Source organism: Megalops cyprinoides, chromosome 4 (genome assembly GCF_013368585.1).
Source record: "Megalops cyprinoides isolate fMegCyp1 chromosome 4, fMegCyp1.pri, whole genome shotgun sequence".
NCBI classification, from domain to species: Eukaryota; Metazoa; Chordata; class Actinopteri; order Elopiformes; family Megalopidae; genus Megalops; species Megalops cyprinoides.
The window spans coordinates 12,203,283-12,217,655 of NC_050586.1; the positions used below are offsets into that span (position 1 = coordinate 12,203,283).

The 14,373-nt window shown below is 41.3% G+C and overlaps 1 protein-coding gene across 1 annotated transcript; it reads right to left on the minus strand.

Annotated features, from left to right (window-relative positions):
* Nucleotides 1-4,498: 4,498 nt before the first annotated feature.
* Nucleotides 4,499-13,974, minus strand: LOC118776874 (V-type proton ATPase subunit B, brain isoform). Its single transcript, XM_036527490.1, has 14 exons — nt 13,785-13,974; nt 11,663-11,718; nt 10,393-10,491; nt 9,894-9,987; nt 9,704-9,781; nt 9,298-9,437; nt 8,157-8,258; nt 7,848-7,945; nt 7,345-7,468; nt 7,073-7,223; nt 6,861-6,943; nt 6,630-6,734; nt 6,273-6,402; nt 4,499-5,592 (listed from the first exon to the last, which is right to left on the minus strand). The coding sequence occupies exons 1-14, from the start codon at nt 13,918-13,920 to the stop codon at nt 5,456-5,458; spliced, it is 1,533 nt and encodes a 510-aa protein (XP_036383383.1). The 5' UTR covers nt 13,921-13,974; the 3' UTR covers nt 4,499-5,455.
* Between the last annotated feature and the right edge of the window lie 399 nt (nt 13,975-14,373).

Consider the following 14,373-nt stretch of genomic DNA (forward strand, 5'->3'; position numbering starts at 1 on the left):
GGCTACTGCCAGGTTCAGATTCGCTCCCTTCTGTTTGGAAAGACCCCTTAAAACAAAACAAGCCAGAGAGATCAGTGGCAGAGTCTGGGCAGCCCTGTACAAGCTTCACTGAGTGCTCTGTCAACTCCAGAGTCGAGAAGTTAAATGGATTTCAGGTCCTCTTGTACAGAACATTCTTTTAAAGTGATATGAAAGCAGAGAGGGCAGCAAGGGCAGTCTTTCTTGTGAGGCAAAAAAAAAAAATCCGTTGGAACAGCACTCCATGAGAAAACGGCCATCTCTTTCAGATTATCATATCAAGGCAAATGTCACCACAATTTAAGCCTTAAATCATTTTTGCGAGAAGCGTGGTGGCCTACATCTCATTTAAGTAAAAAGGTTTCGTTGTGGACATGGTCACTTAAGTTTCAAGGCTCAAAACCAGCTGAGTTAATTAAGTTCCACCCTTGGTTCGTACGCCAACAGTTCTCATTTGAGAAAAACTAATTCTATCACTTAGACTATACTTTAATATGTACACTACAAGAAATCCCTCAGAACTGGGACTCACTTTGTGTGCCTGGATAACGTGTCTGAGGGAGACACCATTCCGTATCATCTCCAAGACTTCGTTCATCCCAGGACACCGGTGATTATAGGAAATGTCTGAGAGAGAGAGAGAAACCCACTTCAAAAGTAGGCTCTTACTAAATGAGGCAACTCCATCATTCACAAGTGTTGAAGTAAGCTTCCTGTACTGGACCAGGCAAAAAAAAAAAAAAAAAAAAAAAAACCCAAGACAAGATGTTATACATTGAAAATAGCCTGTTAAACGTAACATTTCTATCCCTGGGTGCAGATCAAACAGTTTCATATGCTATACATACCTTCACATTCTTTGTGACCACAACAAGGACATATATATACCTGTGTTCTCAGGGCCTTCTGGCACTAGGCCCTCAGGCACTTGGCTATGATTTGGATCCCTGGAATTTCTCCTATTCTGGATGAGTTTCATTAATGCCCTGCAATGCAAACAAGCTTCATATTTCTCTCTTAATACAAGAGGGTACAAAGGAGTCATTTTGTAAACTGCACAGATAAACCTGGTTGACAGCTGGTGGAATGCCTTTACCTGAGAGGGTTGACATGTGGCTGAACTGGTGGGGGGAGAGGAGGTGGAGGAGGTGGGCATGGGGGTGGCAAATTTGGCAAGCGGCTCTCTGCTACCTGGAGGCGCTTCTGTAACACAGCAACTGAGGCCAGACATTACAGCAGCCAAAAAAAAAAAATGCATTCATTCAGCACTCAAAGACTGAGGACCCTTCAAACATCCTATAAACATACTGAATTGGGCCTGAAGGCACTGTCATTGCAGACCCATAAAAATCAAACCTGCAGAATTTACACGTGCAAATGTACAGATGTACACAGTTCTTTGTACAAACAGATCTCTGTCATCATAGGAGAGACGCAGGAAGAATGCCTACTTTCATGTCTGAGGTCTCGAACACTCCGATTGGCTTGGAGCACTTGATTCTCAAGTTCTTGGTTTTCCTTCTGTAATGCTTCCAGTTGCTGTTGGAGTAGCTGGTAAGCCCTTTCCTGCTCTGCTGATAGTCGCGTGACAGAACCTTGGGCCTGAACAACATTATTTACTTCTTTAAAATAATCAAATGTCATGTTTTAAATTTTGTAAGCTTTCACACAAGACACCACAGCTTTTTAAGTTATAATGAACCATTTTGAGAGGCAAATTGCAACATAACATTTTGTGAGTATAATCAACATTTTTCCTCCATTTCAATGAATATTTATTTGCTTTGTTTTGGTGTATATTACTGCAGTTAATCTTAGAGGCAAGTTATGTTAATTGATTTGTTAAATGCTGCACAATGTTACAGGTGCAATACAGTGCCTGTTACTGGACCCCTCCGTAGGAGAGGGAGTGCCTAAAAATAATCAATCAAGAAGGCATAATGAAATAATCACTTCTCCAATGTCAACTAAATATGAATAAGCACAATTTACGAACAGAAATTCCCTTTGTATTTAGTTTCAATACATTATCTACGTTAGTTTTATCGATTCTATTTTTAAATGATCAATTTAAGATTTATTAAACCCTTTATTTTAAATCATGAATATGCGTGTTTGTTTCCATTATCCAGTGCTGACATGACAAAAATGTCATCTCTGCAATATTCCATCTTGTACCTGCCAATGAACGTGCCGTTCTAACACCAAAAAGCTTAACTGTTTAATCGCAGTTAATTCAGACTACAGTTTGAAATTCTCATTAATGCTGCGTATACACGAACATAAGATTCACTCATCTCACACTTACCTTGTCAACACAGTTACCAACGCCTTTCATTTCAATCACCGCTTTGTTTTTTATATTCGGAGCGTGAACGTGGGTTTCCACACCTAAAATGAAATATTCTTTTCAACATAATTTTATGAAACCCCGATGTTTGTTGCATTTTTGTATGTATGCTTGTATTTACTCTCCTTCAGATGAAAGCTATTCAAAACGTTTACCAGTGAAGTAGCTGGCCTGAAGTATTGCTATATTTTCTCCTTTAATAAACACCTGTTGCTCCTTTCTGTTCGGTCAGCACGCCGCCGCCGTCCTGTTCCGTTGTCCTTTCTGATCGTTCAGTTCGCCGTCCGTTTTCATAACAGTCGTTGATGTGCGAGATAATGTCCTCCGTCTGAAATTAAAACTATCGTTAACGTTACAAATCCTCAAATATAACCCCGCAGGTTTAAGTCGGTGTTTTCGCTTAATATATATTTTACCTTTGATTCTGCGTGTTTAAGTAACACATTCGCATGCTAACCGTTAGCTCCGTATTCTTAACGATACAATTAGTAGCTTTATCGCATAGCCAACTTCCGCAGCGATCTCTTACCTGCAGGGAAACGCCATGAATCTCTTTGCCTTTTTGTTTTGATAAACGCTGACCTGTTGAGGAGGGAGGGTTGTTACGTACAGTTTTAAGCAACTGAACACAACGTTGTTATCCCGTTATTTCACGTGTAAATATGTAAAACTAACCTCGGTTGTTTTTCTTTTGACAGCAGCAAAAACACCAAACCTTTCCAGCCATTTCCGCACGCGAGGCTCCGCACTGCGCGCGGCCTTCTTCTAGCTATTTCAAAACGTCTGGACCCCCAGTGACCAATCAGCGGCCAATTAGCTAAAGGGGACCGGTGTAATTTCCGTTGACGACTTTCAATTTTAATGTAAGCCTTTATTATTTAAACGCTTAATTGTAGATTTAATAAAATGAATATATATTCGCATTATGGGCATATTACCAAGACTGAGTGCCTTAGTGAAATAATACCCTCGAAAGGAACCATTATTATTTTAAACTGGCATATCTGGTTAGCCATGATTTTCTTTCCAGTCATCACAGCAATCAACACAACGATGGTATCCCGTGTATACGCGTGCATCCGTCGCTTTTAAGCAGGTCATGTGCAAATAAAACATCTCATGAGAATGTCTTAACCAAATCATTTTTGTCCAACGTTACTGCAACCTGCCGTTGCAGATGTACAAATGTCTACGTTTGGGAATGAACAGACTCCAGCCATTTTGCAATCAACGTCAATAATTACAGACTCAAGTTTAGGTTTTGGCGCCATCTAGTGAGTTCAGTGACAAATGATTGTGACAAGCCCCAAACACAATGGAAACTCATTTATTCCACAAATGAATGCAGATTACTCATGACAGGTTTGTAAAGTTTGACCTACATGCCTTACAGCAACAATGTGAACCGATTTATATGTGTGTGTATATATATATATATATGCACACATCCCTGTTGTCAATACCTCATGTGGAATGAATTAATGGCAACAGGACATGTATTTTATGACAGTACTGGTCAGGGAGCACATCTGAAGTCCTCCATGGCACAGAGAAAACATAGACAGAAAATAACAACAAAATTAATGGTAACAATGGTCATTCAAAAAATCATTTTGCAGTTTTCTCCAGTCAGGGTGTATTTTGCCCTTTAACATTGAACAATCTTTGACTGTAAACAAAATTCATCATGGACAGAGTTTAAAATATGTGATGAATGGTGCTAAATGCTGTGACATATCAATGCTTGGTAATATCAGTATCATTTTTAATCAATATTGCAATCATTTGATCTGGATGGCTAATTCTATTAACTGAGTCCACTATATTAATCAATCCTCACACTTCAAAGATCAGTAACTCTGCACAGAATCACTATAGCATTGATCCCATAAAAACAAGCCCTTTACCTCTATTCAGTGCAATCTCAATTCATTATTACCCCATTAAAGCTTCAGCATTCATCACATATATACATGCTGATAATAATGTCACACTGTCCACCCACTTTCAAACACTAATAGTGAACATACTAACAGACACAATGAGCAAATGTAAACAGAAAGTGTAACTACAGACTTTCCTTGACCAAACAATAACCATAACTTTTTGAAAGGAAAATAATTTCAATTAATTCCAGAAATTTCAATTGTGGCTTTGTTATATTACGAGTTATGTTGTTGTTGGTTGTCATATATATGAATATTTAAGCAAATTATGTATGACCTGTATTTTGCTACATTTTCTACAAGGCAAAGTCAGATGAAGTGGGTCAAGATGAACAGCCTAAAGAAGGCTTTCATTCCTCATCACCTTTTTGGCAAAAATGGTAAAAACATTTCAAACCCCCACCCCCCTCCAAAAATAAAAAAAATAAAAATCTGATATTACAGGTGAACAGGTGATCAAATGCAATCTCTGGTACAACAGAAAGTGCATTTGCATGTAACATTTACCATTACCAGTCAATTACCGGGATTAGATGTAAAACTCAGAAAATACAGCTACTGCCATCTTTGGTAATATTTATCGACCCTATACTGTATTTATGACCCTATTGGACTGTAACTGTCCTCCTACATAGCTACTATTTTAAAGATCCTTTGATGACAGAGAACAATATAACTGATCTGACTTTGAGTATCAGGCATGGGAGCAATATTTGTGATGTATGGATTTTCCTTGCTGCATATGCATGAGTATAGTTAGGATTTAGCATTTTGTATCCTTCCTGCTGTCTTGTGGCTGTATGTCTACACTGCAAAACAGATTGCTCACTGGACACAAAGATTTATTGACTGGTTGACCGAGCAAATGGTTGGCACAGCACGCACACAGTTACACAAAAGGCTCCCCCCCTGTCATAAATATATGCTTTTTGTTTTAAAAGCACCAACTGTCCTTTCCATGTCCAAAACGGCCAGACTTTCACACTTGATTCACACACCATACACAGCAATACTCTGCCGGGGCATAATCAAGCAGCAACACCAATTATTCACAATATATTTAAATTTGCTTAAATAACACAATGACCATGTGAGGCACAGAAAAAAGGGGAGGGGCCAGTGGGAAGGCTCTAGGGAGGAATTAGTGCTTGGAGTCTCGGGGGTAGAATTCAGCAAGGGTACTCTGTGGGATTCTTTTCAGCATCTCTTTTGGGAAGATTCTCATCAGCTGCCAGCCGATGTCCAGGGTCTCATACACAGTACGGTTTTCATAGGCACCTGTGGGACACGGGACAGGAGTGACACCATCAGATGAAACCTGACTCACAGCACCACTGTGGTTTGCAAAGGGTGCCAACAAAATCTGTACTTTGGTTTTCAGGTCATTCATTCCATGTGAACTGGGACTAAATTTGACATGACCCTCTCAGTTTTGTTATGTTTTTTTTAAATAAATATGGTCTATTGAAGTAGTCATGTTTTGATATTGGCCTCTTTTTGATATTGCAATTTTTAATTTCTATTAAATGCATTCACAATCTTGGTGTCAAATTGACACTTTTAGTGTGCCTTGAAACATGTGGCCTTTGAAGTCTGTTGAGAGTAAATTTTAAAAATACAGCTATGAAAATCTGTCTTGACTTTTTTTTGTGTGTTCACAACTCCACATAATAAATGTAGAAAGAAAATCATGCCAAAGTCAGCCCCATTTCAAATGGGGAATTTGCTAAAAAGTCATAGAAAATTAATTAATTTAAGACCACTTAAGTTAAGCAAGAATTGCTTCCCTTCTTACACAAAATCTTTCATTCGCTGCAGTGACTGTTGAGCTTAATATTTAATAAGAAATGGAGCACTTAATTAAATTATGAATTTTTAACTTGAATTTTCTTCCAGCTGAAGACAAAAGTCAGAGCTGTTAGTCTGAATAGAGGCTTTAATTTGCACTCTCTGCTCACCCTGGGAGATGAAGTTCTTCTCAAACTTCTGCAGGAACTCCAGGTAGAGCAGGTCATCAGCTGTCAGGGCTTCCTCTCCCACCACGGCCTTCATGGCCTGCACATCTTTCCCAATGGCATAGCAAGCATACTGCCCAGTCAAAAAAAGAAGGCCTTACATACAGCCCAGAAAACCACAGTCATCACACCTACCTGAGCTGATTACGTGTACAGTTAAATATTCACCAGTTTCTCAAACCTTTAATTTGTTGAGTAATAACAGACACCTCAACAACATGAGTTAATGACTTTTCGGAGGTCTGTGGGGGAAATGCTGAGTCCTGAAGCAAAGCATTAAGGGAGTACCTCCCCACTCACCAGTTGGTTAGACACATCGGCGTGGTCCTTACGGGTCATCCCCTCCCCGATAGCAGACTTCATCAGTCGAGACAAAGAGGGCAACACGTTGATGGGGGGGTAGATCTGGAAGGTAAAACCACACTGAACTGAATGCCACTCCTGAGCGTGACACGCAAATGTTGATAGAGTGAGGACAGTAATTAAAATTACCAGTTGCGCTCAAGTAAAGTTGCACTGTTCAGCACTGACCTGCCTGTTATGCAGCTGTCTGTCCACATAGATCTGCCCCTCTGTGATATAGCCAGTGAGATCAGGGATGGGGTGGGTAATATCTGTAGAGGAGAAAAGGAGCGCACAACATGATGCAAAGTCAAAGTGGCAGCATAATTGACCACTGCTGCACTGCTGCACTGAGTCAGGACAGCTGCACAGGTGCATGCTGGGAGGAAGCTGGGCTTTACCATCATTGGGCATGGTGAGGATGGGAATCTGGGTGATGGAGCCACTGCGACCCTCCACGCGGCCAGCTCTCTCATAGATGGTGGCCAGGTCTGTGTACATGTAGCCAGGGAAACCCCGCCGCCCAGGCACCTCTTCTCTGGCTGCAGACACCTGAGGGGGAGAGCAGAAAGCTGAGGGGATACCCAGAGATCTTTCTCCTCTTCTTTCCTTTCAAACACTGTCGCAGCCACAGATGTATGCAGTATGGGGGGTGTGGGTCGTGGTGCCTGACCTCTCGCAGAGCCTCGGCATAGGAGCTCATGTCTGTGAGAATGACCAGCACGTGCTTCTCACACTGGTAGGCCAGGAACTCGGCAGTCGTGAGGGCCAGACGAGGGGTGATAATGCGCTCAATCCTATGCAGAGAACAACACAATCATTCAGCATCTTACCTGACCTGCTGTCTGTTTCCACCCATCTGCTCTTTAAATCATACCTAACATGTAATAATCCTCTTGAACTTTAAAATGTTTCCCCTTACTGTTATAACTCCACTGTCAGAGCATGGTAGAGCAAACATGAAAATGCCCTAACACGACAAATGGAGCATCATATTTACAATTACATCCATCTCATATTGCAAAATCATAGGCCAATTGTCTTATATTTAGTTATATTCAAGGAAATAATTGAGCATAATACAATATGACTTAATGACATGGAGTATGTATACAACAAGTCAGCTGAATATCTTATATACCCTCCTACTCTTAAAGTGAAATAGCAAGCACATACGTGGGGTCATTGGCCAAGTTCAAAAAGAGGCACACGTTGTCCATAGATCCATTTTCTTCAAAGTCAGACTTGAAGAATCTTGCCGTTTCCATGTTAACCTGAAAAAACAAGCTAATATGCCAGTCTGCGCAACCACTGCCATATCTACACCAGAGCTGATGCTTGATTTAAAATATCTTGCAGTTGATGTTTTAGTGGTTCTTGTAAAACGATGCCCCCGGAGAAGGTTAAGAGTTATAATGAACTGAAAAGTCTGACAGCACAGAGCTCATGAATGCCAAAAAAATGTTTGCTGTACCAAACACTCACCCCCATGGCAGCAAACACAATGGCAAAGTTGTCCGCACTGTAATCCATCACATCTTTGGATTTCTTGACTAGACCAGCTTGGCGGCAGATCTGTGCTGCAATCTGTGTTTAAAGACAGAAAGAGACTCTACTGTGGCCACCATGCGTCACACCAACCCTCAACGGCCTAGACACTGTCTAAAGTAATTCTAGGACCAACTAAGGGAAAGTTGAAAGAATGCTTATTACTGGGTTATTGGTTTTCTGATATAACAGAAAGAGAAAGTTTCACAGTCTACACTCCAATTACAGAGTTAATTGCCTAAACCAAAATTTCAGCATACAATATCCCTTCAGGCATGTTCGACATGAAGCGCTCTATGCCAAAAAAAGTCTGCTTAGTTAGTATACTCCCATGAAATGGACTATGGAGTGAGTGACTTTCTTGTTCTATTATATGGAATCATTTGTTTGCACCTGTCTAATTTTGGTGAGCGTCCTCCAGGTTTAGTCATCATTGGTATTCTGAAACGAAATGCATCTCAGCTGAAGTTTTTAGTGTTCATTTGTCTTCCTAGAGCGACAAATACTCACTATCTGTAATATGAAACACACCTGCCGTACTTTCAAAGCTTTGACAGGCAAGATAAAGACGGCAATAAATATAAATGAATGTGCCATGCAGCAGGCCTGTCAGTGTGGTAATTTGAAACAAAGTTACCCACATTTGCAGTCCTGACGTACCAATCTTGCCTTTGCCTCTGCTCATCCATCAGTGCTTTTCACAGGAGATCAAAATCAGGAGTTTTAATATAAATCAATCGAGTAACAACACAAAGGAATCTTACCAGCCAAGGTTTTGTGTCAATAAACAACAAGAAGCCTTACTAGAGGCCTTTACTTTCTTATCATATTACAGGCAAAAAAAAACTGTCATGCTCAGATTTTACAAGCCACATAATGTGCAAGCTGAATAGACCTGCATAGCTTCAAGCATGTGAACTGATGCAGCAAAGAAAAGACTTGTGAGGCATATTAAAATATTGTCCACCTCAGCAGTACCTAATAAAAACCACATCCACTGAGACCAGAGTACCGTACGTCTTAACTGCCATCACTCCACAAACCAGTTGCACTGGTGGGAGCAGGGGAAGCGGCTTACCTCGTTGTGTGGCAGGCCAGCGGCTGAGAAAATGGGGATCTTCTGTCCTCTGGCAATGCTGTTCATGCCGTCGATGGCTGAGATCCCAGTCTGGATCATCTCCTCTGGGTAGATTCGGCACTGCGGGTTAATGGGCTGTCCTGTGGGACATCAACGGAAAATTCCCCTGTTGTGATGAGACTGCGGACCAGCTCATTTCTATGTCTGTGTCCAATTAAAATGTTCAGTAAAGGTAGTCATCAAATAACAGCATATATCCATACATCAGTATAATAACCATATGAGTTCCACCCACTTTTTTTACTGATAAAACTGCATCGTTACATGCTTGTTCAAAATTCTGACCCAAATGAAATTCGGAAAAGTTTTACTTCAGTGTAATTGTTGGTTATGCCAATTCACATACCCATAATGTCCAAATAGTCTTCAGCCAAGACCATGGGCCCCCTGTCGATCGGTTTTCCTGACCCATTGAAAACTCGACCTGACAAGGCATAGTTACTGTTAGCAGTGAAAATGCACAGTTAGACACATCTATACACTATACACACTGCAACAGCAATCCACATTCCTTCTCCCACCTTTTGTCTACATACCCAGCATGTCTTCTGATACTGGTGTGCGTAAGATATCTCCTGTAAATTCACAACTTGTCTTTTTGGCATCAATACCGGAGGTTCCTTCAAAGACCTTGGGAATTAACCGTAAGACTCTGTTAGTGCCACTCTCTTCTTGATAACAGATAAAGGAAAAATGTTAACACAGTGGAGCTCATTGACCGCCGAGGCAAGCAAGCAAGTTTTTCATACAATCTTTGTGTTTTAAGGCAATTCTATGTAGGAAATGTACAGCTGTGGATTTGGAACTGAGCCTGTAACCAGAAAGTTGCAGCTTCAAATGCCATGTAGGCCCCTGCTAGTGTGCCCTGGAGGTAGGTACATTATTTCACCCAAATTGCGAATCTGTATAACACCTATATAAATAAGATGTAAGCCACAAACACTATCTACATATATTACCCTCGTTTAGGGCATCTGCTCAAATAAATCATGGGATGGAGCAAAAAACAGACAGCCCCTTTTGCCTCTGTCTCACCTGCACCACAGCTTTGGAGCCGCTGACCTCCAGCACCTGTCCGCTTCTCTTTGTGCCATCAGGAAGGGTCAGGTGGACAATCTCTGCATACCTGGGGAACTGGAGCAGATAGCAGCAATGGACTCACCACATAAAGAGTGCACAATACACACCCATGGCATAGTTTGTTCCTCCCCACACAATGGAGAGAAACTCAATCTTAAATGCAGCATCTCCAATTTGTCCTGTGTCAACAACCAAATGTCACTCCAAGTCCAATTTGTTCACATTCCTCGGCACAGAATAAAGCGGATAACCTTTTTCCTTCATTTATTTGAAAATCATACACTTTTTCTGAGAGTGTCTTTGCTTAAGTGTGGTGTCGATGTAGAGTCAGTAACTTCTTTCAGCTGGGCAGCCATACTGTTTTGAGCCATCCATGCATATGGGTCATGAGATACAGTAGGGAAAATAGTGCAAGTGCAGCAGCCCTACTCCACTCATTCAGCATTCTGGTATCATTCACTGGTGACTGTGAAAATGAAAATGAATAGCAAAACAGCACCTGACATGAAAAGGTACACTATATGGACAAAAGTATTTGGCCACACCTGCTTTTCAGGGTTTAGGCTAGGCCCCTTATCTACAGTGAAGGGCAATCTTAATGCTTCAGCATACCAAGACATTTTGGACAATGCTATGCTTCCAACTTTCCAACATGGTTTGATGAGTTCGGTGTGGAAGAACTTGACTGGCCCACACAGAGCCCTGACCTCAACCCCATCCAGCACCTTTGGGATGAACTGGAATGGAGACTGCAAGCCAGGCTTTCTCGTCCAACATCAGTGCCTGACCTCATAAATGCTCTACAGAATGAATGGGCACAAATTCCCACAGAAACACTCCAAAATCTTGCGGAAAGCCTTCCAAGAAGAGTGGAAGCTGTTATAGCTGCAAAAGGGGGACCAACTCCATATTAAAGTATATGTATTTGAATACAATGTCATTACAGTCCCTGCTGGTGTAATGGTCAGGCGTCCAAATACTTTTGTCCACATAGTGTATCTAATCACTGTAATTTTCTTTGTCCTTAACTCTGTGTCTGGAAATGTTATTTTTTTAGACTTTGATGGCATCAAAAGAGCAGTGGTCTATAAAATGCACAAAAATGTTTTTCATAAAAGAAATGTAACAACCGCTTTGAGGTATTGTTGTTTGTTAAGTATAAACAGCAGAGGAGAAGTAAGGGCAGAAGCATAAAAAGAATTGACTGTGAATGAAATTTACTTACTTTCACCTGATCCAAAATAACCAGTGGGCCATTGACACCAGACACAGTCTTATAAGCTGTGGGCACACAAAAGTTCATATGGGGGTTAAAGCTGTTATAATCATAATAATATATCCCTTGGAATCTGGTTGTCCTAGCAAAATCAGGAACATCCAAGGACAAGTACTGGGAGGTCGCTGACCTTCTCACCCTGACTCATCCCGTGCTATGGCATCCAGATTTCATCCCAATTCTAAATGGATGGGAGGTCATAAAATGAGATAGAAGCATGGCCAGTTAAAACAGTGCTTGCTCAGCATAAAAGAAAACTTCACCATGCCAGTGCACGTCCTTAGCAAAGACACAACCTGCAGCAGACATTAAGAATTTCAAATAGAGCCTTTCATTTCTTGGATCAATGGCACACCATGCCTTCTGTATGTGTGACTGATTTCAGCTCCTCCTCTCCCTTCATGGCCCTAATATTTCCAGCCTTCCTGATAACAGTTAACTAACACAGACAATTCACCCCTGCACTCAGAAAATCTTACTATGGCTGGGTCTTCTACACTTCTAAATGTCAATGGCATTTGGTCACCTAAACTTTTCCATTAAAAAATACTGCAAAGCTTAGGTGTGTGATCACAAATAAATACTGCATAAACAAGTGACACGGAAATCTGAAACAGATAATGTGAAACACCCCCCCCCCCCTCAAAAAAAAAACACTTTTAAATAAAATGTGACCTGCTTGTTGTCTATTTGGGGCACGTATAAGCTTTGTACACACTGAAGATAAGCTTCCGATGCCATGCACGTATGGGAGGGGGGTCCCTTTCCAATATTTAGCCAGACCCTGCAGCAGGCGGGAGTCTGCAGTAACATACAGGCAATGCAGTTGGTTATGACTCATACCACGTATCAGCACTCCTGCCAAGCCAAGGAAAAGACTGTTTGCCTCAAAATACCATCTGTGCACTTCATTACGTTATATTGACTGAGAAGTGATAGTACCACCCAGGTCTGAGCTACATGTCACACCGCACACATTGGGGCCATATCTGCAATCGTGTAGATGCAAGGCATAGGAACTATCACATATATTAAATTAGTTCACATATCATATGTTTAAAAGACATCTATACCAAATTGTCAATCTCAATTACTGACGATGTCTCTGGGTATTAATGCAACTGTCCAGGTTGTGCAAGTAAGTTGCTTTTGCAACTACTACCATTTCAACGAACCTGTCTGGATCTCCACAATTAGCACTGGAGGGCTGATCAGCATATATTAGTTACGTAAGAAAACACTTGCTGATCATTCCCTAGAGGGAAAACGTCACTAATTTACGCAGACACCCAACCGGCCAAAAATTTACTATATACAAAAGAACGCCAGAATTTGTACCCAATTCTCTTCCATTATGTGCTATCTGAAGCCATTTCTACGAGTCCAGTTGGCGGTACGCAACATTAAGTAACAGTGTCATAATTAGCTGACTAACTACCTATAGCCATCTTATGGAAGTTCCTTGCTGGCTGGCAAAAGAATCAAGTGTTAAATCAGCTGACAGACACCAAAAAAAAAACTCTGGGGTAGTTGCACTTTCCAAACATACAAGCGTATTCGTTGCCTTTGTTAAATGAATTGCTGTATTTAGTCAAACGTCACTACAGCATATGGCTACCGATGCACTTGCAACAATATGGTTAACATAACAACAGCGGATATGCTTCAAAAATACTGCGCATCGCCATTGCGCAATATTAGCTAGCTATCTATAACTACCAAGTGCAGATAGCTAGCTATTTTGCTCTTAAGTGATACCATCCATCTTGCCAAACATTAGCTCGCTACCACATCTGATGTTTTGTCAGATTCAGTGGAGGCGAACTAGCTACAGCCAGCCCTAGCTAGCTAACAAGAAAACCGCGATCGGGCAGCTATCTTAGTTATACTACTACCCCCCCCCCCCCCCTCTCTCTCTCTCTCTCTCTCGAATGTATGAACCAGTGTATCACTGATGGAATTAACGTTATCAATATAGTTATTTCGCCAGCTGTGTGGGAGGTAGCGTGACAGCAGCAGAATATGTAACTAAGTTGCCATCCAGCTAGGACCACACAACTGCTGTACTCACTTAGACGTGGCTGAGAAATGTAGTCTCGGCTGACGACTTGTGCATGTTCACGGGCCGCTGCTTTCGTCCCGGTGACAGCAGAGGACAGTTCGTTCATAGCTCCGTTGACGATCCCTCTGATAGCCTTCATTGCCATCTTCTACTGTATTGAATTGACAGGCTCTATACGGCGCCTTGGGACTAACAGGGCCACTTGTACGCAAGCGCGGCGTTGCCCACTCACGTACTGTACGCATTAAAAACACATGACGTTTTAAAAGGGGCCGACGTACTGATGATAATTTGCAAAATAAGGTTGCTACTCAAAGTTTTGAGGTCAGTAAGTAAAGAAGCTTCCAGCGTAAAACATGCTTCATATGTCAGTACATTCATGTTTGTAAAATAACTCTGCCACTCAATAGTGCCACGTTACACGAAAGAATAGAAAAAAATATTGGGTGCCATTAATTTGGAATAGTATGTTGTCAGCGTGTGAGGTCATGTGGGAAAATTTCTTAGTTGTAAGTTGTGTCACATTAGCATCAATAGCTTGAGGGGCAGAGCTCACCTGTAAGACTATGTAAGTAGAACACCACAGAAATTTTACAAT